Source organism: Heptranchias perlo, chromosome 2, assembly GCF_035084215.1.
Source record: "Heptranchias perlo isolate sHepPer1 chromosome 2, sHepPer1.hap1, whole genome shotgun sequence".
NCBI lineage: Eukaryota > Metazoa > Chordata > Chondrichthyes > Hexanchiformes > Hexanchidae > Heptranchias > Heptranchias perlo.
In genome coordinates, this window is record NC_090326.1 from 133,736,415 (window position 1) to 133,763,395 (window position 26,981).

The 26,981-nt window shown below is 44.9% G+C and overlaps 1 protein-coding gene across 3 annotated transcripts in view; it reads right to left on the reverse strand.

Annotated features, from left to right (window-relative positions):
* The window catches only part of odad2 (outer dynein arm docking complex subunit 2), a 347,977-nt gene that overhangs the window by 53,906 nt on the left and 267,090 nt on the right, over positions 1-26,981 (reverse strand). For 2 of the 3 annotated variants that reach the window (XM_068007170.1, XM_068007169.1), the window contains exon 18: positions 3,004-3,192. The exons of the other annotated variant lie outside the window; for it this stretch is intronic. In XM_068007170.1, the coding sequence (XP_067863271.1) occupies positions 3,004-3,192 (189 nt within the window). The remainder of the gene's footprint in view (positions 1-3,003; positions 3,193-26,981) is intronic. 3 annotated transcript variants of the gene reach the window in all.

Below are 26,981 nucleotides of genomic sequence, written 5' to 3' on the forward strand. Positions count from 1 at the left end.
ACCAGGTTGGCACCTCATTTTTAGGTACACCTGGTGCTGCTCCTGGCATGCTCTTCCACACTCCTCATTGAACCAGGGTTGATCCCCTGACGTGTTGGTAATGGTAGAGTGAGGAATATGCCGGGCCATGAGGTTACAGATTGTGCTGGAATACAATTCCACTGCTGCTGATAGCCCATAGCACCTCATGGAAGCCCAGTTTTGAACTGCTAGATCTGTTCTGAATCTATCCCATTTAGCACGGTGGTAGTGCCACACAACACGTTGGATGGAGTCCTCAGTGCGAAGACGGGACTTCATCTCCACAAGGACTGTGTGGTGGTCACTGCTACCAATACTGTCATGGACAGATGCATCTGCGACAGGTGGATTGGTGAGGACGAGGTCAAGTAGGTTTTTCCCTCGTGTTGGTTCGCTCACCACCTGTCGCAGGCCCAGTCTCGCAGCTATGTCCTTCAGAACTCGGCCAGCTCGGTCAGTAGTGGTGCTACCGAGCCACTCTTGGTGATGGACATTGAAGTCCCCCACTCAGAGTACATTCTGTGCCCTTGCTACCCTCAGTGCTTCCTCCAGGTGGTACTCAACATGGAGGAGGACTGATTCATCAGCTGAGGGAGGACGGTAGGTGGTAATCAGCAGGAGGTTTCCTTGCCCATGTTTGACCTCTTGCCAATGAGATTTCATGGGGTCCGGAGTCAATGTTGAGGACTCCCAGGGCCACTCCCTCCTAACTGTATATCACTGTACCGCCACCTCTGGTCGGTTTGTCCTGCCGGTTGGGACAGGACATACCCAGGGATCTCTACTCATACGACAGTCCTGCCATCCCAGGAATCAGTCTGGTGAACCTTCGTTGCACTCCCTCTATGGCAAATAATATCCTTTCCTAGGTAAGGAGACCAAAACTGCACACAATACTCCAGGTGTGGTCTCACCAAGGCCCAAATCCTCTTGCAATGAAGACCATCATTACATTTGCCTTCCTAACTGCTTGCTGCACCTACATGTTTGCTTTCAGTGACTGGTGTACAAGGACTCCCAGATCCCTTTATACATCAACATTTCCCAATCTATCAACATTAAAATAATTTCTGTATTTCCTTCTGAAGTGGATAACTTCACATTTATCCACGTTATACTGCATCTGCCAAGTATTTGCCCACTCACTCAAATTGTCTAAATCGTCTTGAAGCCTCTTTGCATCCTCACAACTCACAATCCCACCTAGTTTTGTGTTGTCAGCAAACTTGGAAATATTACATTTGGTTCCCTCATCCAAATCATTGATATATATTGTGAACAACTGGGGCCCAAGCACTGATTCCTGCAATACCCGCCACCCCGAAAAAGACCCATTTATTCCTACTCTCTGTTTCCTGTCTGTGAACCAATTTTCAATCCATGCCAATATATTATCCCCAATCCTATGTGCTTTACTTTTGCACACTAACTTCTTATGTGGGACTTTATCAAAGGCCTTCTGAAAATCCAAATACACCACATCCACTGGTTCTCCCTTATCTATTCTACCAGTTGCATCCTCAAAAAACCCCAGTAGGTTTGTCAACCTCAATGTCAGGTAGCTCTGGGTACACGAGGGGTGCTCCATGCTCAGCCACCCCTACCCTCACACCTGCATCTTCAGGCAAATTTGGCCAGACCTTGCTTTGTCAGAGAATTGGTGCATGCAGAATGCTCCTCGCCCAAAGAAAGATGCTTTATGGTGCATGGTAGCTGCAGATGTCCTTGCAGCAGATGACACAGTTCTATAATTGGCTCTCCACTGATAAGACAGTTCCCACAATCATAGGAGCAATAATGCCTGCAGACATGGTTGATAGCATTCTGGAAGGTGCAGATATGTGAATGCCTGACTAACCATAATGTTGGATGCTTCCTTGGAAGCAACCCAATCAAAGCTTTCAATGGCATTACATAAAAGAAGACATTTCTTTCTTGAAAGGGAGTGTTGAAGTGGGAAATGGTGGTCCGGAGAGGTGGGGGGATGGGGGCGGTGAAATCGCCAAGGAACACAAGTTAAAGGTTAGATAGTTAGGTGTAAGATGGCAAGTTAAGCAGAACTTTTCTTACAAAGATCTGTGAAACAAGTTATATGGGAAGGTCATTGAAGTAAATAATATAAATTAGTTCAAGAAGCAGCTAAAACTGATTTTATATTGCTGCACTATCATATTAGTGCCACCAGCTCCTGACCCAGTAAAAAACTGGTCATCCAGGCCACCAGCTTTAGAAAATTTTGAAAGTTTATGTTGGGGTTACTGCCAGCTGCGCATGACCTCACATACTAATGTGGCAGTACATAAGTATAAAGCAGCTTACATGTGCTTCTGCAGAGAGAAGGGAATGAGCAATATAGCAAGTTGGGTAGCTGCAGTTGAGGTCGAGCAAAATGGACTGGCTTATTGGACTGATTGGCCTTATCCTGTTCTACAAAAATGTTGAGATCTTATGTACCTATGAATATAATTCATTATTTCCAAAATTGATTTTAGATGTTCACAAACATATTTTGAAACAGGAATTTAGGAAACAATAAATACAATCCATTGAAATTTCAAACTGTGATTTAAAGTAAATTGAAACTAGAATCATAGGATACTACAACTCATAAACTGACCATATAGCCCATCAAGTCTGTGCTGGTTTTTTCACCATATGAGCTATCTAGTCTAATCCCACTCTCTTGCTCTCTTCCTATCTCCTTTAATATTCACCCTTTCAAGCAGCTATCTAATTCCCTTTTAAAAAATGATCACTGCTTAAACAAATCTAGTCTAATCCCACTCTCTTGCTCTCTTCCTATCTCCTTTAATATTCACCCTTTCAAGCAGCTATCTAATTCCCTTTTAAAAAATGATCACTGCTTAAACAAGTCTTGGCAGAGGATTTCACATTCTAACCACTAGTTTTACTATTTAATATTTAGCATAATAAATCGTCTCTGTATTTCTGTATAATAAATGTTATGCCAAGGTTACTTACTGTATATGTTAAACTTGACAACATTGGAACAACTCCATGATCCGTTATAACTGCTAAGTTTTCTTCATCCATGGCTATTTTGGCTAAAGCGGCACAAACGCTGGCCAGAACTTCTATGTTGTCAGATTTTAGCAGATTAACAATTAATTCCAGACCACCAACAAAGGAGCGAACCATTTCTCCAGCTTCCTAAGACAGCAAGCAACATAAAGTGTTAAATGCCTGCTGAGAGCTAGAACAGCAAAAGTGTGGATCAGTCTGATCAACCCAATCCATCAGACAACGTATTGGCATAGAAATTCGGAAGAGCCCATTTTTGTGCAAACCTTAAAAACTTGCCTTGCTGGTTGTAACCTAACAGGTGGTCTCTTTAAGTAGACCTGGTTTTCCTGAGTGCATCGACGTGGCTACCTCAGGGCATACCAAGCTTGCTGTGGGGGCCTCAAACAGTTGCCAGATCCCTTAATTACATATGCAAAGGGCTTTACATCCTTTTCAGGGGTGGGCATTGCACGCTGATTTTTACCAATATGGCGGGTGGTATACTTCCGGCTCGTGATGAGCATGTGTTTCCTGCCCACCATATTGGAGGCTTAGGAGGCCGTTTAATTTCTAGGCCATTATCATGGACCTCTCCTAATTTACTTCCCCGCCTGGGCGACCTGTCATAAAAGTAGCACCACAGGGTATACTTGCAAGAAGAAAAACTTAGTGAAATTCTTTCCTGATCCTGAAGGTAATGAAGGAAAAAAAATGAGTTTATTATTTAATCTTGACATTACATTTCACAGATAGGATTCCTATGGTCAGATGAGGAATAGAGTCATAGGCCTCGATTTTCAAATCAAATTGCGGGTGCGTTGGGGGCTGCGAAAATGGGGAAAATCCCGAGCGGGTGAGGAAGCCGGCCCCAACCATTGAGGTACTTCAGGTAATTTATTTCTGACATAGTAGATAGTTAAAACGATTTTAAACTTACCTGGGCGGCTTTCCCACAGCTTTCAATTCACGCCTGGTGAAACCAGACGTGAAGGGCCGGATCAGGCAAAAATAAACAAAATAAATTAAATAAAAAACCATTGCACAAAATTAAAAAACGAAATAAACCTACCTTTCCACTGATGACACCTGCACCCCCCTGCTCCGAAGTCCGATGTCCTCCCTCTGATCTCCCCCTCTACCCCCCGATCTCCCTCTCCCCCCCGATCACCCTCTCCCACCCCTGATCGCCCCCTCTCTCCCTCCCGGCTCCCCCCATCTTCAGTGCTCTCCACTCTCTGTTCTAGTGCCGGATGACGTCTCTCTCTTTCTCTCCCCCTCCCCCCACACCTCGGCGTTGCAGTTCCTGTCGTGAAACCCAGAAACAACTTTAATCACCATCAATTACATTGTGATCGCATCGGAAAAGGTATGTTTTTTTAAAATTTGGGTTTGCCACGTGCACCTTCACCTCCCCCCCACCCCCTGCCAACCTGCCACCATTTCAAAATTGAGCCCGTAATGTTTCGCGGAGTATTTCATTATCTACATTTTCATGTTATTCAATAATTTCAGTCATACTAGTTGTGTCTAAAAATATTTAATTCATTTGTTAATTAGATCATTGACCAAGCATATTTTGCAAATCAGGAAATGTTCATTTTGTAACAAAAAAGGGAGAAATGCTGAAGAGAAGAGACAGTTGATGTTTCAGGCATGTACTTTTCTTCAGAACAGTTCTCTCCCCTGATGCTGACTGATCTGCTGCATGCTACCAAATTTTGGGAGTTTTGTTTCAGATTTCCAACATTTGCAGTATCTTGTTTTTTGTCTTTAAAGGTCATTTTGTGCCAATTTATGCATAAGAATGGCACAAGCAGATTGTGGGGTAGAAATTGGGTGCAGAGATCAATGCCTGCGCCTGAATGGGTAGGCCTGAGACGCACCTGATATTGGGCCTCAGACTTCATTTAAATGACACCGGCGACCTGCGGACACCTACTAGGCAACCCAGGCAGTTCACTGGTGGAAAGGCTTCAAAGATCAGCTGCCGGACTGTAATAAATTAGATAGCCAGCTGGTGAAGACTAGAATACTAGAGCCTGGTCTTCAGTTGCTTTCAATCCTTTATTCAAAGAGATCCTCATTACCCACTCTGTACCCCCTAGATAAGCTCTCATATAAGTGCATACAAGAGAGTCCCCAATTGATACGCACCACCTGAATACAATTAACACTAAATGAAATAGATCATACGGATACAATTAACAGGACTTCAGATAAATCCTTCAAGGGGAAGAGGATCGAGAGGAGGGTGACTGGGAAACAAGGGGTGATCGGGAGGGAGGTGAATGGCAGAAAGGGGCCATCAGGAGGGGGTGGCCAGGAGAGAAGGCTGATCGGGAGGAGGGCGACTGGGCGAGGAGGTCGAACAGGAGGGGTGACCAAGAGAGAAGGACCGATCGGGAGAGGGGTGATGGGAGAGGGGGTCAATAGGGGTGGGGGCCACCGGAAGGTGGGTGGGGTTGAGATCAGGGATTGGTGGGGGAGGTCAAAGGCGTGGGCGGGTTGAGGGGGTGTGCAGATGGTTGCCAGCAGTGGACCATGGTTTGAATATCAAACAAGAATAGTTTAAAAATGTACCTTTTTCGACAGCGGCCTATAGCTGTCTTCTTAAGGACCGATGGTTAGGCCACAGGTAGAGCTGCTTTTCCTGAACACAGCCAGCCCAAGGGCAGGGGGCCTCAAGCAGGCATTAGGTTGCTTATTTCAAATTAAATCTCAGCTTAGTCGAAATCTATTTTTAATCATTTATTGCTCTAAAAGTGCTTGGTGTGTTCTTTTAAACCTGGTGCTTTCCTTTTGTAACTGTATGATGCATTTATCCCACCACCTAATCTATTCAATTTCATCAGGAGAAGAATGGCAATCGTGTTTGACTAAGTTGATTGAGTTCTTTGGTGAAGTAATGGAGAGGATTGATGAAGGTGGTGCGGTTGATGTCCTGTACATGGAATTTCAAAAGGCGTTTGGTAAAATACCACATAATAGGCTTGTTAGCAAAATTGAAGCCCAAGGGATTAAAGGGGCAGTGGAAGCATGGATACAAAATTGGCTAAGGGATAGAAAGCAGAGAGTATGGTCAACGGTTGTTTTTTAGGCTGGAGGGAAGTATACAGTGGTGTTCCCCAGAGGTCAGTATTAGCATAACTGCTCTTTTTTGATATATATTAATGACTTGGGTATACAAGGCATAATTTCAAAGTTTGCAGATGACACGAAACTTGGAAATGTAGTAAATAGTAGGGAGGATAGTAACAGACTTCAGGAGAACACAGACAGACTCTTGAAATGGGCAGACACATGGCAGATGCAATTTAATGCACAGAAGTGTGATGTGACGCATTTTGGTAGGAAGAATGAGGAGAGACAATATAAACAAAATGGTACAATTTTAAAGGGGGTGGAGGAACAGAGAGACCTGTGGGTGTACGTACATAAATCTTTGAAGGTGGCAGAACAAGTTGAGAAGGCTGTTAAACAAGCATACAGGATCCTCGGCTTTATAAACAGAGATATAGGGCTGGATATTAACGCAGAGGCAGTTTCCGAGCGGGGTGGGGGGGGGGGGGTGGAGTGGAAGGGAGATAGCATGCACGAAACCTGGAAGTAAATTTAGAAGGTCGGAATGTGCAATTTCAATTTGGCTGCCTAATTATAATTTTACTTTCGGGATTCGTCTCTCCAAGTTGCATCAGCGGGCGTGATGCGCAACCACATGATGTTAAAATTGGATAGCCATGTGGTAAAGGATAGATTTGCTCTGTCTCTTCTTTAGATATAACATCGCCTTTCTGTGATGACCTAGTACGATCCACCGGGATTGGAGTAACACTCTCCAAATGGAAACTGTTGATTTTAAGTTCTATCTGACCCACGCTGCTCAATATCCAAACCAATATATTTAAAAGTCCCACAGGCTTGACTTCCAGTTTTAAATTCTACTCCAATCTTATTAACGACGAAGTTCTCAAATTTCACAGCACCACCCCATAAGAAATCAACAACATGCATCATGAAGATGCCTGAATGTTTTCTGTTATGGTACCAATAAAACATTGTGGGGTCTGCTTTTGGTTGAATACAGCCTATTTTCAGCAAAACAGATCTCACCGAAAAATACCATACCCTGGAAGCATCATTCAGGCCATAGACCATTTGTTTAATTTCCATAATTTTCCTTCCGCACTTGCTGCCTCTTTAGGTGGTTTCAGAAACACTGGCATCCACCCGACAATGTAGAAAATTGCCCAGATATGTCCTGTCCACAAAAAGCAGGACAAATCCAATCCGGCCAATTACCGCCCCATCAGTCTACTCTCAATCAGCAGCAAAGTGATGGAAGGTGTCGTCGACAGTGCTATCAAGCGGAACTTACTCACCAATAACCTGCTCAACGATGTTCAGTTTGGGTTCCGTCAGGACCACTCGGCTCCAGACCTCATTACAGCCTTGGTCCAAACATGGACAAAAGAGCTGAATTCCAGAGCTGAGGTGAGAGTGACTGCCCTTGACATCAAGGTAGCATTTGACCGAGTGTGGCACCAAGGAGCCCTAGTAAAATTGAAGTCAATGGGTATCAGGGGGAAAACTCTTCAGTGGCTGGAGTTATACCTGGCACAAAGGAAGATGGTAGTGGTTGTTGGAGGCCAATCATCTCAGCCCCAGGACATTGCTGCAGGAGTTCCTCAGGGCAGTGTCCTAGGCCCAGCCATCTTCAGCTGCTTCATCAATGACCTTCCCTCCATCATCAGGTCAGAAATGGGGATGTTCGCTGATGAATGCACTGTGTTCAGTTCCATTCGCAACCCCTCAAATAATGAAGCAGTCTGAGACCGCATGCAGCAAGACCTGGACAAGATCCAAGCTTGGGCTGATAAGTGGAAAATAACATTCGCGCCAGACAAGTGCCAGGCAATGACCATCTCCAACAAGAGAGAGTCTAACCACCTCCCCTTGACATTCAACAGCATTACCATCGCCGAATCCCCCACCATCAACATCCTGGGGGTCACCAATGACCAGAAACTTAACTGGACCAGCCATATAAATACTGTGGCTACAAGAGCAGGTCAGAGGCTGGGTATTCTGCGCCGAGTGACTCACCTCCTGACTCCCCAAAGCCTTTCCACCATCTACAAGGCACAAGATGGAAAATTGTCCACTTGCCTGGATGAGTGCAGCTCCAACAATACTCAAGAAGCTCGACATCATCCAGGACAAAGCAGCCCGCTTGATTGGCACCCCATCCACCACCAGCGCACTGTGGCTGCAGTGTGTACCATCTACAGGATGCACTGCAGCAACTCGCCAAGGCTTCTTCGACAGCACCTCCCAAACCCGCGACCTCTACCACCTAGAAGGACAAGAACAGCAGGCACATGTGAACACCACCACCTGCATGTTCCCCTCCAAGTCACACACCATCCTGACTATGAAATATATTGCCGTTCCTTCATCGTCGCTGGGTCAAAATCCTGGAACTCCCTTCCTAACAGCACTGTGGGAGAACCTTCACCACACGGACTGCAGCGGTTCAAGAAGGCGGCTCACCACCACCTTCTCAAGGGCAATTAGGGATGGGCAATAAATGCTGGCCTCGCCAGCAACACCCACATCCCATGAACAAATAAAAAAAAACCTCTCTGAAAAGTATCACCTGGCAGAAATGCAGCTTTTATGTCAATTGACCTATACTCCCATGAAAATGTTGCCAAAAGAGCCAAAAACGTTTTTCAGATTACCTTCCCAGCAGTGGGAGAACCCACTTGAACATCTGTATCACCCAGTTTCTCTTCAAAACCCTTAGCTACCAACCTTGCTTTAGCCTTATAAGTCCCATCTGCAAGGACTTTCTCAGTACAAACTCACCTATACGACAAAGCTGGTTGACTCTTATCTATAACCTCAGAATAAACTCCAAATTCTTTCCAACTATCTAACTCCCTTTGTTTTGCCGCTCTTACCCGTTTATCCTCAAGTTTATTGGCAGCCACCAAAACTTCACGATCATGAGGACTTCTGCTTCTAGTTCTGTTACATGACTGTTCTGTGGTCTTTGTTTCATTGTCTGACCTAGTCAAGCTACGTCCTCTACTTCCACTTCTATGTTCTGTAGGGACTACTACTGTGAAATCTCCCTCTTTCATCTCTAATTCGTGATTGTATTCCACCACAATCTGTAATCTCATGGCCCGGCATATTCCTCACTCTACCATGGTAGAGCATGCTCCTGGCATGCTCTACCATTACCAACAAGCCAGGGGATCAACCCTGGTTCAATGAGGAGTGTAGAAGAGCATGCCAGGAGCAGCACCAGGCGTACCTAAAAATGAGGTACCAACCTGGTGAAGCTACAACTCAGGACTACATGCATGCTAAACAGCGGAAGCAACATGCTATAGACAGAGCTAAGCGATTCCACAACCAACGGATCAGATCAAAGCTCTGCAGTCCTGCCACATCCAGTCGTGAATGGTGGTGGACAATTAAACAACTAACGGGAGGAGGAGGCTCTGCAAACATCCCCATTCTCAATGATGGCGGAGTCCAGCACGTGAGTGCAAAAGACAAGGCTGAAGTGTTTGCAACCATCTTCAGCCAGAAGTGCCGAGTGGATGATCCATCTCAGCCTCCTCCCGATATCCCCACCATCACGGAAGCCAGTCTTCAGCCAATTCGATTCACTCCACGTGATATCAAGAAACGGCTGAGTGCACTGGATACAGCAAAGGCTATGGGCCCCGACAACATCCCAGCTGTAGTGCTGAAGACTTGTGCTCCAGAACTAGCTGCGCCTCTAGCCAAGCTGTTCCAGTACAGCTACAACACTGGCATCTACCCGACAATGTGGAAAATTGCCCAGGTATGTCCTGTCCACAAAAAGCAGGACAAATCCAATCCAGCCAATTACCGCCCCATCAGTCTACTCTCAATCATCAGCAAAGTGATGGAAGGTGTCGTCGACAGTGCTATCAAGCGGCACTTACTCACCAATAACCTGCTCACCGATGCTCAGTTTGGGTTCCGCCAGGACCACTCGGCTCCAGACCTCATTACAGCCTTGGTCCAAACATGGACAAAAGAGCTGAATTCCAGAGGTGAGGTGAGAGTGACTGCCCTTGACATCAAGGCAGCATTTGACCGAGTGTGGCACCAAGGAGCCCTAGTAAAATTGAAGTCCATGGGAATCAGGGGGAAAACTCTCCAGTGGCTGGAGTCATAACTAGCACAAAGGAAGATGGTAGTGGTTGTTGGAGGCCAAGCATCTCAGCCCCAGGGCATTGCTGCAGGAGTTCCTCAGGGCAGTGTCCTAGGCCCAACCATCTTCAGCTGCTTCATCAATGACCTTCCCTCCATCATAAGGTCAGAAATGGGGATGTTCGCTGATGACTGCACAGTGTTCAGTTCCATTCGCAACCCCTCAGATAATGAAGCAGTCCGAGCCCGCATGCAGCAAGACCTGGACAACATCCAGGCTTGGGCTCATACGTGGCAAGTAACATTCGCGCCAGATAAGTGCCAGGCAATGACCATCTCCAACAAGAGAGAGTCTAACCACCTCCCCTTGACATTCAACGGCATTACCATCGCCGAATCCCCCACCATCAATATCCTGGGGGTCACCATTGACCAGAAACTGAACTGGACCAGCCATATAAATACTGTGGCTACGAGAGCAGGTCAGAGGCTGGGTGTTCTGCGGCGAGTGACTCACCTCCTGACTCCCCAAATCCTTTCCACCATCTACAAGGCACAAGTCAGGAGTGTGATGGAATACTCTCCACTTGCCTGGATGAGTGCAGCTCCAACAACACTCAAGAAGCTCGACATCATCCAAGATAAAGCAGCCCGCTTGATTGGCACCCCATCCATCACCCTAAACATTCACTCCCTTCACCACCGGCGCACTGTGGCTGCAGTGTGTACCATCCACAGGATGCACTGCAGCAACTCGCCAAGGCTTCTTCGAAAGCACCTCCCACCTAGAAGGACAAGAGCAGCAGGCACATGGGAACAACACCACCTGCACGTTCCCCTCCAACTCACACACCATCCCGACTTGGAAATATATCGCCGTTCCTTCATCGTCGCTGGGTCAAAATCCTGGAACTCCCTTCCTAACAGCACTGTGGGAGAACCGTCACCACACGGACTGCAGCGGTTCAAGAAGGCGGCTCACCACCACCTTCTCGAGTGCAATTAGGGATGGGCAATAAATGCTGGCCTCGCCAGCGCCGCCCACATCCCGTGAACGAATAAAAAATAAAAATTAAAAAAAATTGTTTTCTGACATGAGATTCACTTCAGACTCACTATCACTACTTGTACTTCGCTTTCGTACTCTCCACTCTTTTACCCCATTTTGCCAGTCCATGGGCCTTGATTCTTAGCCATCATCCTGAACATTCAACCAATATTTAAACCTACCAGTAGCTTTACCTGCAGTCCCAAAATTATTTCATCCTTCCATTCAATAGTTCCTTCTGGAACATATTTCACCCGTGTACTCACTTTAGGTAATTGTTCTGTGGATGTGATGGCTCTGTCATGTGTTTCTTGATCACTGACATTACCACTGTCCAGCCCTTGATCTACCTCAGTCTGTTCCTCAGGAACCTCATCAAAAAAATCATGAACATCTGAGGCACAAGGTGCCCCGTTTACTTCTATCAATTGCTCAGAGTCCGAGATTTTATAATTAATTCCAATTAATAGTGAGGACTGAACCCTAACAGTTTGATTGCCATATTGGACAAGTACTGTCTTACCATCATGACGTATTACTTTACCATGGTCTTTACATTCCCTATGACCCTCTCTTTTATAGTATACTAAATCTCCTGAATCGAACTCTGTCTCAGATGGTTTAATACGATGCCTCTAGTGCTCTATGAATTTTCTCTGATACCTCAGCCGAGATAAAAGCTTGTCTCCCTGCATGCATAGCATTTAAATGCTGAGAAAAAAATGGCACTAATTGTAGTACCTTCTAGAGCAGGAGGATTATCACAAAGAACAGAAGGTAATTTGGGATTGCACCCATAGATTAGTTGGTAAGGATTATATCCTCCAACCATCTGAAGAGAATTCTTTGCATGGACTGCCCACGCCAAGGCAGTTGACAATTTACACTCTGTTCGATCAGCCAAAATTTTATGCACCATGCTATCAATCACGGCAGCATTCCTTTCACAAAGACCATTGCTAAAAGGGCTCTCAGCTGTTGTATTCATAACAATTATATTCATATTTTCATACATATCTCTGAACTCTGCGTTAGCGAATTCACCTCCATTATCGGTCAAAAACTTTGCTGGTGTCCCAAGTCCAGTCCCTATCCATTTTTCCATAATTTTATCTAGAATAAGTGTCTTCTCCTTACTACATATTCGTGCAGAAATACTAAATCTCGTAGCCAGGTCAATAAAATGTAAGATGAAAACATTTTTGTCTTTATCACATACCTTTAGATCCATGGCAACTACCCTGTTAAAGTCATGTGCTAATGGAATACTTACAGTAGGACGTGGTGGTGTCAGTCTATACTTTATACAGATTTCACAGTTCTCATTACCCTCTTCTATTAGTTTCATGTACTCCTCATCACCTACACCTGCATCTTTTAGCAGGATTTTTAAATATTGACAAGTAGGGTGGGCAAATTCTCTATGTAACTTTGAGACAATTTGTTTTTTTTCTCTCTTATCCTTATCGCTTGATGCCATTAATACTTGTCTAAAATGCTGATGAGAAACATCAGGTTTTATTAAGGGGGTACAATAATGCCCTGACTGGATGAACTGCAGATCAACCGATTTCCAAAAAATGATTGCCTCATCAAGTTTCATTTTTGCCTTTTTCATGGACGGTTTATCCAAAAGCAAATGAATCCCACTAGAGACTACATCCGTACTTATAAATTGGCTTACTCCAGCTATCTTACATGGAATTACCAGTCTCTTGAGTGACCTCAAGGTATTGTCATCTTCAAACCTAAAACATGTCGAACTTTTATATTTCTTAACCTTGCTTCGATTCTCACTACTTGGTAAATCAAGATAACATTTTAACCAATCTACCCTGCATACAGTTGAAGTACATGCACTATCTAACACTGCACAATTAAAGGAATCCGCGACTAATACATTCATCGCAGAATTAAAACTCCTTGTGACCAGTATAGTCTGTTCATGTTCATCATTATCTTCATTCTATTCCTCGGAACTACTTTCTTCAAGCGTCAATTTAAAGATCCTGCATCTTCGCTCTGGGCAAGTCGCCTACTAATGATACATAGAGTCACATCTAAAGCAACTCCTGATTTATCCTTTGGCCTTCCTGGAATTCATTCATCCATTATTACTGTCCCAATTTTGTCTTCTGTTGATATAACTGGACTTGCTGTATTTGCTTTCATCAGTGATCTGGCTGTCTTTAAACCATCCGTCATATTGACACCTGCCTCCAGTCTCTTGAAAATTTTGAAACCTGGACTGGCGCTTGTGTTTAGTATCTGGAACATTTCGAAACCTGGTAACCATCGAATCTTTCATTCTTTGTCGCACTGGAAGACCCCATTTGTTACATGATTCCTGTTTCCCCAGGAATTTCTTTAAGGCAGCAGACATTTGATCCAACAGAGTATCCTTTTCCGAGAACTGGATGTCAGTTAGGACTAGTTGCCTGTCCATATGAGGCACCATAGTACAATCTAGTAATCTAAATGCTAGTTCCAATCCAGGGATTCCCAATTTGAACTTTATCAATATTTTGTACAATTTGTTAAAGACATGAAATACTCTTCCATTGAATGAGCGTCCATTTTCCGAAATCTCTCAAATGCTGACCAGGCCTCATAGGCACTTAACAGGTCATCTTTCTTGTAGATTTGATCCAGAAATTCTATTAGAAAGCTAAAACTTTCGTCATTATCCAAAAGATCTGCATCCATCTCAGAAAATACCTTATTTCTGATTTTACTTCGTTCAGGAAGTGACAACGCCAAGGCCATGCTTTATTTTCTCTTTGGTAGAGTAGTAACCCCGTGTCCACGTATTAACCTCATCTTTCCACTGGTCATATGGTTCAAACTCCAAGAACATCGTAGGGAAATCATACCTCGATTATTAAAACTTGCTTTCTGCCATTTTCAACACTGGCCACTAGGCTTTCAAGTTTTGTTTTGTATGTCCAAAAAAAAATTGTACTTTCCAACCCCCACCTTTAGGAAACCATTCTCTGCTACCATGTTAAAATTGGCTAGCCATGTGGTGAAGGATAGAATACTACCACCTGGTCTTTAGTAGCTTCCAAGCCTTTATTCACAGAGATTGCCCTTACACATATACACCATCACACCCGAGCTAAGCTCGCCTATAAAAAGAATACAAGAGAGTCCCCAACTGATACCCACCACCTGAGTACAATTAACACAAATTGATATAAATCATACAATTAACACATGACTTGATCTAAACCGTACTATTTAAAGGGCCAATGCAAAAATGCCATTTGAAGGAGCTAGGAGATTTTAGAAGGAGGCAGTGAGAGTTATTGAAGATGGATTCAAGATGATCAAGAGCAGCACCGAGATTTAACGATGCTTCCCTTGAGTAACTGATGGGTGCAGTCAGGAGCAGGAGGGACACAATTAATCCTAGCAAAGGGAGGAAGAAACATAGGAACATAGGAACAGGAGTAGGCCATTTCGCCCCTTGCGCCTGTTCCACCATTCAATGAGATCATGGCTAATCTGTGACCTAACTCCATATACCTACATTAACTCCATATCCCTTAATTCCTTTGGTTAACAAAAATCTATCAATCTCAGATTTAAAATTAACAATTGCGCTAGCACCATCTGCCGTTTACGGAAGAGAGTTCCAAACTTCTACCACCCTTTGCGTGTACAAATGTTTTCTAACTTCACTCCTGAAAGTCCTGCCTCTAATTTTTAGGCTATGTCCCCGAGTCCTAGACTCCCCAACCAGTTCCCTTTAATATCTTGAAAACTTCGATCAAATCACCCCTTAATCATCTAAATTCCAGGGAATATAACCCTAGTTTGTGTAATCTCTCCTCATAATTTAACCCTTGGAGTCCAGGTATCATTCTAGTAAATCTACACTGCACTTCTTCCAAAGCCAATATATCCTTCCTAAGGTGCGGTGCCCAGAACTGACCACAGTACTCCAGGTGTGGTCTAACCAGGGCTTTGTATAGCAGTAGCATAACTTCTATCCCCCTGTATTCTACTCCTCTCGATATAAAGGTCAGCATTCAATTAGCCTTTTTGATTATTTTCTGTACCTGTCCGTGACATTTTAATGATCTACGTACTTGGACCCTTAAGTCTCTTTGGAGCTCCACTATTTCGAGCTTTTCATTATTTAGAAAGTACTCTGATCTATCTTTTTAGGTCCAAAGTGGATGACCTCACACTTGCCTACATTGAAATACATTTGCCACAGTTTTGCCTATTCACTTCATCTATTAATAGCTCTCTGTAATTTTATGCTTCCATCTAACAATGCTTACAATACTGCCTATCTTTGTGTCATCGGCAAACTTGGATATGTGGCTCTCTATCCCGTCATCTAAGTCGTTAATAAATACAGTGAATAGTTGAGGCCCCAATATAGATCCCTGTAGGACACCACTAGTCACATCCTGCCAATTTGTGTACCTGCCCATTATGTCTACTCTCTGTCTCCTGCCGCTCAGCCAATTTCCTAATCAGGTCAATAATTTGCCCTCAATTCCATGAGCTTCAACTTTCGCTAACAGTGTCTTGTGAGGGACTTTATCAAATGCCTTCTGGAAGTCCATATAAACAACATCCATAGACATTCCCCTGTCCACTACTTTAGTCACCTCTTCAAAAAATTCAATCAGGTTCATCAGGAGTGACCTACACTTTACAAACCCATGCTGGCTCTCTCTGATCAGCTGAAAATTTTCAAGGGGTTCAGTCACTCTATCCTTAATTATAGACTCTAGTAATTTCCCGACAACAGACGTTAGGCTAACTGGTCTATAATTCCCTGTTTTTCCTTTCTCACCTTTCTTAAATAGCAAAGTGACGTGCAATTTTCCAATCTAAAGGAATGGTTCCTGAATCGAGAGAACTTTGTAAGATTATAATTAGGGCATCTGCAATGTGCTCACCTACTTCTTTTAAAACCCTAGGATGGAAACCATCTGGTCCTGGGGATTTGTCACTCTTTAGTGCCATTATTTTCTTCAATACTGTTAATTTGCTTACATTAATTATGGTGAGTCCCCATCTCTGATTTAAAATTAGTTTCCTCGGGGTGTCCTGTATGCTATCCTCTTCCTCTACTGTAAATATTGACGGAAAGTAATTATTTAACAGGTCTGCCATTTCCTTATTTTCATTTACAATCTCACCATTATTAGCTTTTAAGGGGCCCACATTGGTCTTGACCACCCTCTTTTTCCTAATCATAGTATGATCATAGTATCCTAGTAGGTACAGCACAGGAGGAGGCAGTTAGTCCATCGTGCCTGTGCTGGCTCTTTGAACGAGCTATCCAATTAGTCCCATTCCCCAGCTCTTTCCCCATAGCCCTGTAAATTTTTTCCCTTCAAGTATTTATCCAGTTCCCTTTTGAAGGTTACTATTGAATCTGCTTCCACCACCCTTTCAGGCAATGCATTCCAGTTAATTACAAGTCGCTGCATAAAAAAATCTTTCCTCATGTTGCCTCTGGCTCTTTTGCCGATCACCTTAAAACTGTGTCCTTCACTGTAAATATATATATGTTATATATGTTAGTTATCACTTGTTCATTTTTTGCAAAATAAATTTAATTAATAACTTAAACTTAAAATGATAGGTTGTGAATCTTTGGAATTCTCTCCCCCAGAGGGCTGTGGATGTTAAGTCATTGAGTATATTCAAGACTGAGATCGAAGGATTTTTGGACACTAAGGGAATCAAGGGATATGGGGATGGGGCAGGAAAATGGAGTTGAGGTAGAAGATCAGCCATGATCTTATTCAGTGGCGGAGCAGGCTCGAGGGGCCGTATGGCCTACTCCTGCTCCTATTTCTTACATTCTTGTGATCTCTGTTGTTGTGATATTTTATCATTCATTGAAGACTGGAAAGAGATCCTGTGGAGCTATAGTGTAAATCCATAGCTAAAAGCAATTAACAGAAACATTTGTTATCCTGGGCGTGTTAACAAAAGCTCACCTAGATATCAATCTGGGAAAGGCTTGGGAGAAGTGGCTGAGCGGAGCATAAAGCTCGAGGGAAGCAGCTGAGCGGAGCGCAAAGCTCAGGAGAAGTGGATGAGCGGAGCGTAAAGCTCAGGAGAAGTGGATGAGCGGAGCGTAAAGCTCAGGAGAAGTGGATGAGCGGAGCGTAAAGCTCAGGAGAAGCGGCTGAGCAGAGCATAAGCTCGGGAGAAGCGGCTGAGCAGAGCGTAAAGCTCAGGAGAAGCGGCTGAGCGGAGCGTAAAGCTCAGGAGAAGCGGCTGAGCGGAGCGTAAAGTTCAGGAGAAGTGGCTGAGCAGAGTATAAAGCTCGGGGAAAGTGGCTGAGCGGAGTATAAAGCTCGGGAGAAGCAGCTGGGTGCTAAAGGGAGCCGCACGAGGGATTAAAAAAGTCAAGAAAAAGTCAAAAAGTGATGTCACAAGACAAGGAGGAGCGCTGAGGGTAAGTCAGTAAGTATTTAGCTAATTGGTTAGTGTTTAGTGTTAGATAAACAGTAAATTAGATAAACAGTAAATTGCCTTAAAGCTAAACAGACAGTTTAAATAACTGTTAGCTAATGCGGCAGGACAGCTGGGGCCATTGTATGCACATCCTGTGCCATGTGGGAACTCCAGAATGCTTTGTGTGTCCTAGAAAACCAAGGGAGTTATATTAGATAACCCCTGAAAATGGGCACTGGGCGATCAACCTGTGCCCGTTGGTTGCGATGCAGGCAGCACGTAACATTCATGCTGCCTGACTATTCCTATGATTGCTGCGTGCAGTCAGTGCTACCTGCACTGTTGAGCAGCTGCACGCACCAGCAGGGGGCCCCGATATTGGGAGTGGCTAGCACCACTTAAAGGCAGCCTGCACCTCTTAAAGGGGAGGTGCACTGTGGCTGCAGGAAGTGCTGGAAGTCCATTGGGAAGTAAATCTGTGCTGGACTATAGTGAAGTATGGTGATGATGGGAACTCTGGAATTTTTAATGAGCATCAACTTGGCAGCTCAAAGTTTGTGAGACTCTGATATTTTCATAATATAAGATACGGATCTGAACGGCGATCAGAAATCGCACACGTAAAACACAAATGCAGATCTTGTCCTTATGTTTAAAAACTGTTGTTTTATTTTAAAATATTGAATAACGGTTTCACAAAACTACATCCCACATCCTCCAATCTGCATGCCAGTCCCACCAATCTGCCAATCTGAGTTTGTACCAGGCCTGTGAGCGAGTGTGCACCAAGGTTCTCTGATGATGCACTAGAGGCCTTTGTGTAAGAGGTGGACAGAAGGAGGGGCATGCTATATCCACAGTGGGGGGCAAAGGCCCTCCAGATATATGCTCTTGAGGCAGTGGGAGGCAGTAGGGGATGAGGTCAATGCCAGGAGCATAGCACTATGAACATGGATGCAATGTACAAGAAGTTCAATGATTTGACACGAGTGGTCAGGTGCGTGAGTTCAACTGTCAAGTGGTGTCTCCTACCACCTGCACCACTAGCCACATCCACTGCTCCACACACTGCACCACCCCCACCCCCATCTAACAACAAGCTCTTTCAACCAGTATGCAACTCTTCCAATCATATGCTTCATCTCACCCTCACACATTCCCACTATTTCAAGTCCCACACAGCCACAACTCACAGGTGACACACACTGGCAGTTATTCAACCGTGACAGTCACATCACCCAAACATCTTGCAAGACGCTCACTGACACATTTCCCACTTTCTTGCAGGAGTAAGTGGCGTATGACAGAAGGCAGCAAGTGGCAATGACTCCATGGAACATGAACCTGCTGTCCTCTCTCAGGATGACAGCATTCCTGTCCCACTCCTGCCACTCCGCTAGTGCCCTTGCAGTTGCCTGTCAGCTAGCTAGCCCACTCCCTGTGGAGTATTGAAACTTTATTATAGGAACATAGGAACAGGAGTAGGCCATTTTGCCCCTCGAGCTTGTTCGGCCATTCAATGAGATCATGGCTGATCTGTGATCTAACTCCATATACCCGCCTTAGCCTCATTTCCCTTAATATCTTTGGTTAACAAAAATCTATCGATCTCAGATTTAAAATTAATAATTGAGCTAGCATTAACTGCTGTTTGCAGAAGAGAGTTCCAACCTTCTACCACCCTTTGCATGTAGAAGTGTTTCCTAACTTCACTCCTGAAAGTCTTGGCTCTAATCTTTAGGCTATGTCCCCTAGTCCTAGTATTCAAATATAGGGGACCTCCAAAAACAGGTACAAATGCATCAGCAGCCAGAACAAATAATCCAGCAACTAACTAGTACTAAATGCCTTTACCAAGATGGTGTCCTGCGCACGTCTTGATGGAAGTGTACACACGCTTCTCGGATGCCATTTTAGGGGCGTAGATGTCTGCATAGCTCCTACTCAATGGGCACTACATGGCCCAATTTAGCCCTCCACATGTGCAGCAAGTGTCGCCAACTGCTCGAGTTTGAGCTTGGAGTTTCTAGGCTTGAGGGGCAGCTGGCATCACTACAGTGTATACAAGAAGCTGAGAGTTTCGTGGATAGCATGTTTCAGGAGGTAGTCACCCCGCAGCTACAGGTGGACAGGGAGTGGGTGACCACCAAGCAGACTAGGAGGAACAAGCAAGCAGTGCAGGAATCCCCTGGGAGTGTGGCACTCACAAAACGGTTTTCAGTGTTGAACCGCGACCTCTACCACCTAGAAGGACAAGAGCAGCAGGCACATGGGAACAACACCACCTGCACGTTCCCCTCCAAGTCACACACCATCCCGACTTGGAAATATATCGCCGTTCCTTCATTGTCGCTGGGTCAAAATCCTGGAACTCCCTTCCTAACAGCACTGTGGGAGAACCATCACCACACGGACTGCAGCGGTTCAAGAAGGTGGCTCACCACCACCTTCTCGAGGGCAATTAGGGATGGGCAATAAATGCTGGCCTCGCCAGCGACGCCCACATCCCGCGAACGAATAAAAAAAAATACCAGTGAGAGTGTTGACATATCGAGGGAGTGCAATCAGGAGCAAATCCATGGCACCGTGGGAGACTCGGCTGCCTGGGGGGGGTGCAAAAGTAATGCAGTTGTTATAGAGGATTCGATAGCCAGGGGGATAGACAGGCGTTTCTGCAACTGACGACGTGAGTCTTGCATGGTGTGTTGCCTCCCTGGTGCCAGAGTAAAGGACATCACTGAGAGGGTGCAGAATATTTTCAGGGGGGGAACAGGAACAGCCAGAAGCCGTGGTCCAAGTGGGAACCAATGACATAGGAAGGAAAAGGGTTGAAGTCCTGCAGTCAGTTTCAGAGCTAGGGAGGAATTTAAAAAGCAGGACCTCAAAAAGTAGTACTCTCTGGATTACTCCCAGTGCCACGTGTTAATGAGTATAGGAACAGTAGGATAAGACAGGTTAATGCATAGCTGGAGAAATGGTGCAGGAGGGAGGACTTCAGATTTCTGGGGCATTGGGACCAGTTCTGGGGCAGGAGGGATCTGTTCAAGATAGACGAGTTGCACCTCAACAGAGCTGGAAACAAGGTGCACAGAGGACCAGACAGAAAAATAGCACTAGAGTAAAAAAGGGGGCAAATGTGAGGCAGACTAAGATGAGTTTGGAGTGTAAATGCACATAGCGTGGTAAATAAGGTTGGTGAGCTGCAGGCTCAAGTCGCCAAATGGGACTATGATATAGTGGCAATAATAGAGACCTGGCTCAAAGAAGGGGAGGATTGAGTACTTAATATTCCTGGCTACAAGATATTCAGGAAAGATAGGGAAGGGAAGAAAGGAGTGGGGGTGGCAGTATTGATCAAATAAACTATCATAGCACCAGAAAGAGAAAAGGTAGTTGAGGGATCAAAGACAGAATTTATTTGGTAAGAATTAAGGAACAATAGAGGAGCTATTACGTTACTGGGTGTATACTATAGGCCACCAAGTAGTGGGAAAGAGATAAAGGAGCAAATTTGCAGGCTGATGTGCCAGAAAGTGAGCAGGATCAATTAACCACCACAGCAGTGGACACAGCAGAAACAGTCACAGGGCCATCTCCTGACTCAGCACAAGGAGGTATAAGGCTACCTTATACCCAAGAGTCTTCTACTAACAATTAATAATCACTTACTCCTCCCACAGTAGAATGGGGTTGAGGAGGCATACATCATACACTTTAACCAAGGGGAAACACTGGGGTAAAAAAAACATTAATACTACACACACTAATCATTTGTAGGGGAATAAATTGGTTGTTCTTTTGGAGTAATTTTAGGAATTCACTCTCCGGGCATAGAATTTTGCCTACCGGGAATGGATATCAGGAATTCAGGCATACAGGTCAGCAGACTAGAAGTAACAAAGGCATGGATGAGGGTTTCAGCAGCAGATGCGCTGAGGCAGGGACAGAGACGGGCAATGTTATGGAGGTGGAAGTAGGTGGTTCTCTGTCCCTTTTAGTGGGTGAAGCTCCAAGCCAGGAGTGCAAATTTGTATAATTTACTCTTTTATTTCAACTTTGTTTATTTTTGATGGGGCAGAATAAGGTAGCAGCAGATGAAAGGATGGGCATGCATGGGAAATGAGATAAAGCATAATGGTGGTGTTTGATGGTTCACTTTATTATGTGCATGTGGACATGACTGGTTGTATGTGGGACAACTTTGCCATTTAATTAAAAGTGATGTCTATCAAACTGATATGAGATTTTCTATGTACACCTGTGTTTAGCAGCCATTTCTTCTGCCTCAAGCCCCTCCTCCTCCGCCACTCGTTCCAGCTGTACCTGCTCAACCACCTATTTCTTTCTTCAAATTGTGCAAGAGCCCTTTGTACAGAAGGCTTGTTGCTGACAAAAAATCATGGTTGTGGGATAGGATTAGGAAACAGGCCTAAGGCCCACATCCCCAATTTCTTATCCGTAACGTCGTCAATGCCACAACCAATGAAGGTCATTGGAAAATTGACCCCTACATGTTTAAATGGAAAAATGTGAAACAAATTATTAGTGAAGTGTTCATAAAGTTGATGGAAACCGGGCAGATATAGTGTCACAACAACAACTTGCATTTATATAGCATCTTTAACGTAGTAAAATGTCCCAAGGCGCTTCACGGGAGAGTCATCAAACAAAGTTTGACTCCGAGCCACATAAGGAGATATCAGGACAGGGGCGTGGCTGAGGCCATGAAGGGATTTGAAAACAAGGATGAGAATTTTAAAATCGAGGCGTTCCCAGACCAGAAGCCAATGTAGGTCAGCGAGCACAGGGATGATGGGAGAACAGGACTTGGTGCGAGTTACGATACGTGCAGCAGAGTTTTGGATGAGCTCAAGTTTACGGAGGGTGGAAGATGGGAGGTCGGCCAGGAGAGCATTAGAATAGTCAAGTCTGGATATAGCAATAGCATGGATGAGGGCTTCAGCAGCAGATGAGCTGAGGCAGGGGCGGAGATGGCCGATGTTACGGAGGTGGAAGTAGGCGGTCTTGGTGATGGAGCGGGTATGTGGTGTAGCTCATCTCAGGGTCAACTAGGACGTCAAGGTTGCAAACGGTCTGGTTCAGCCTCAGGCAGTGCCCAGGGAGTAGGATGGAGTCAGTGGCTAGGGAACGCTGTTTGTGGCGGGGACTGAAGACAATGGCTTCGGTCTTCCCAATATTTAGTTGGAGAAAACTGTTGCTCGTCCAGTACTGGATGTCGGACAAGCAGACCACAGATGATAAAATGAATAGAAGAATTTGTGAGTGGATAAGAAGGAGATTTGGAACAAACATTTTCTCTAAAATTCCTCTGAAACTGCCAAGCATGAAAATAAATGTGCCGTTGGAGTGTGTATGGAAAATTGGAGACTTCTGAATTCTGAATCAAAAATAAATCCACTGAACAAATGACTGATTCCATGGTGTCAAGACACATTTTGTAACAGGTGCAACGAAGACAAATAAAGATAAAATGAGAACATATTGATTCTCTGAGAATGTCATTCACAGTATAAAATGGTGTTTTAAGTCCTAGGGAATCATATACGCAGCAAAGTAAAAAATCCAACTTACAGCAATTGGTTTGTATGATCTAAGTAGAATTTTGTAGCAAAGCCACAGTACAGATGCTAACTGAAACCACATGTCAGTTATCTAAATAACTACTGCAGCAAGAAATATCAAATTCCTCTAACATATACAGAATAATAGTATATTCTGCTCTTTCCAGTGCTTCTGCACCACAAGTCATGCAAAGAGCATGTATTACAAATATAGATAATTGTAACTGTGATTTTTAAACAGTGTCAAACTTGATTTATCTTTATTCTTGATCTCATCCTCTCTCCTGAAATATGGTCAAAATTGACATGATGGATGCAGCTGCTGGTAAAGGATTTCAGACACTTAAATCACCATGTTGCTAATTTCAGTTAGCTAAGACTGGAATATCCTTTCCAATAGCTCAATTATAAACTAAATTTGCACAATGCAAAAAAAATGTACAGTGCTTAAAAATAAATATATATTCCATTTTGGTGCTATATTTTAACCTTTTTAAATGATGTTATTGGTGTAGAATTTGTCCATTTTTCTATGCATTATCATGATGAATGTCCTTCTCTCCTTGAACACTACAATCTAAAACATATCTGCTTTCCCTCCATAGGCTCCCTAGGTAATATAGCACAATTTGACTGAGAAGGATGTGCAGGCAACTTGCTGCGTGGGTGTGGGTGGCTCCTCTTACCTTGCCAGACTTTTTAAATTCATGAAATTTTCTCAGGCACTGAATTCCCATTTGTGGGGTCATACAGTTGATAGTGACTGCCCTGGTCACCTCCTGCCACTGACGATTTACTGCTTTTTGGGGGCTACACTACTCCAAATCAAACGGAGTGATCCTCACGGTCTAACATCTAATAGAAACACATCCACAATTTCATTAGAAAACTTGTGAACTATCTCTCATGAAGCAGGCCTCACAGACATTGTTTACAATCCTAAATTGATAATTTTCTTCAACAGAAATTTTCATATGACGACCACCTTTAAGCTGGCCTTTAGGTCCTGCAACAGCATGTCCCTGCCCCCCAAATGGCAAGCTCCGAATCAGGTACTAATGCCAGGAACTCGCCATTTGCTGCAGGTAGGCTTAGGTACTTAGATGCACTTCAATGGCATTTGATAATTTTTTTTTTTATTCGTTCATGGGATGTGGGCGTCGCTGGTGAGGCCGGCATTTATTGCCCATTCCTAATTGCCCTTGAGAAGGTGGTGGTGAGCCGCCTTCTTGAACCGCTGCAGTCCGTGTGGTGACGGTTCTTCCACTGTGCTGTTAGGAAGGGAGTTCCAGGATTTTGACCCAGCGACGATGTAGGAACGGCGATATATTTCCAAGTCAGGATGGTGTGTGACTTGGAGGGGAACGTGCAGGTGGTGTTGTTCCCATGTGCCTGCTGCTCTTGTCCTTCTAGGTGGTAAAGGTCGTGGGTTTGGGAGGTGCTGTCGAAGAAGCCTTGGCGAGTTGCTGCAGTGCATCCTGTGGATGGTACACACTGCAGCCACTGTGTGCCGGTGGTGAAGGGAGTGAATGTTTAGGGTGGTGGATGGGGTGCCAATCAAGCGGGCTGCTTTATCTTGGATGGTGTCGAGCTTCTTGAGCGTTGTTGGAGCTGCACTCATCCAAGCAAGTGGAGAGTATTCCATCACACTCCTATGAGTCACATAATGAGTCAAGAAGAGGTTATTCAAATCCTTTCCATGACAAAAGGTGGAAATCATTTTGCTGTCAGACCATACTGTCAAAGCTAAAGCTAGTAATCAAATTTATTTGCAAGAATTATAATTAAAAAGCAGAAGAATACAGCAAGAAACTAGATTTTTGTAAAAACGAAAAAAGACTGAATCACAAGAGTTTCAATGGGGGAGAAATTCAACTAGCAAAATAGACGGTGCAATTGGAACGTGCACCCGATGATGTAAGGAAGAGGCCCATGTGAAATTGGTGCGTGTGCTTCATTTACATAAAATTAAATAGAATGTATAGCATAGAAACAGGCCATTCAGCCCAACTGGTCTATGCCAGTGTTTATGCTCCACACAAGCCTCGTCCCATTCTACTTCATCTAAACCTATCTGCATATCCTTCTATTCCTTTCTCCCTCATGTACTTATCTAGCTTCCCCTTAAAGGCATCTATGCTATTCGCCTTAACTACTCCATGTGGAGCAAGTTCCACATTCTAACCACTCGCTTGGTAAAGAAGCTTCTCCTGAATTCCTTATTGAACTTATTAGTGACTATCTAATATTTATGGCCCCTAGTTTTGGACTCCCCCACATGTGGAAACATCGGGGGTTAAATTCGATAAGGCCCGATACCGGGCACGGGGGCTGCGGTGCGCGGTTAACCCACGCCCGGTGTTAGTGATGCAGACAGCTCACGAAATTTGTGCTGCATCCTCATTACCATGATTCCCACGTGCAGCCAGTGCTACCCATGCCGTTGAGTGGCTAAACACACCAGCAGGAGCCCCAATATGGGGTGTGGCCAGTACTAGGTAAAGGCAGCCTGTACCTCTTAAAGGGGAGGTGCACTGTCAATGGAAGCACTGTGGGATGGCAGGCAGAATGGACGGAGTGGCAAGAGAGCATGCCCTGAGGTTCTCCGACAGTGCACTGGAGGCCTTAGTGGAGGGCGTGCAGGATCGGAGAGCCATCCTGTATCCGCAGGGTGGCAGGCAACCCTCCAGACACCAGCTGCGGAGGCATTGGGAGGAAGCGGCCGTGGAGGTGAATGGCAGGATTAGAGCACCACGCACGTGGGTACAGTGCTGGAAAAAGTTCAATGATTTGACACACATGGTAAAGGTGAGTGAATGCAAGTGTCCAGTGGCACATCCTACCAACCGCAGCACTGCTCCATGCACGACACGCCCCCTCACCCACCCACCAACAAACGCTGCCCATCCTACACAATGCTGCACTTCGGATGCTGCATCTCACCCTAACATAGTAGCTCACTTGCAATCCACACACCCGCCACTCACAGGTTACACACACTGGCAGCTATTCGATCATGACAGGCACATCACCCAAACACATTGCAGGACACTCACTGACACACTTCCCTCTGTCTTGCAGGAGAAGGTGGCGCATAACAGCTGGCAGTTTGAAAGACCCAAGGGAGGACAGGGGCGCCCACACGTTCTCACCCCCCTGGAAGAGACGGTGCTACGGATCACTGGGCAGCCCATCGCTGTGGCCGTGGCCACTGGCGGCACTGGAAGTATCGACGATGAGTTGTCTCTGCATACCTAATCCTCCTTCTCGTTTCCCACAACTCCCTCATCCCACAATCTTTTCTGATGCATGTGCTGCAGATGGTGTCAGCACGCACGTCTTACTTACTCCTATCCCTGCTCCACAACTCAACCTATCTCCCTTTGTCATTGCAGGTGTCCAAGAACTGGAGTCGGCACCATCCAAGGAAGAGGAGGAGGAGGAGGACACCGATAACGAAGCTGCGCCGTCAGTTGATCTGACACTCGCATCCACCAGCTCAGATACTGACACTGCGCATACTGTAGAGGCTAGGCTGGAGAAGGGATCTGCACGTGGTGAGACACCTTGCACAAGTGAACAGGAGCTGGGGCGGGGGGAACAGATACCACAGGTGCCAGCTCGCCGGAAGGCGAGGTCACACATTGTTTCTCTTTGCCGAGGCGACAGAT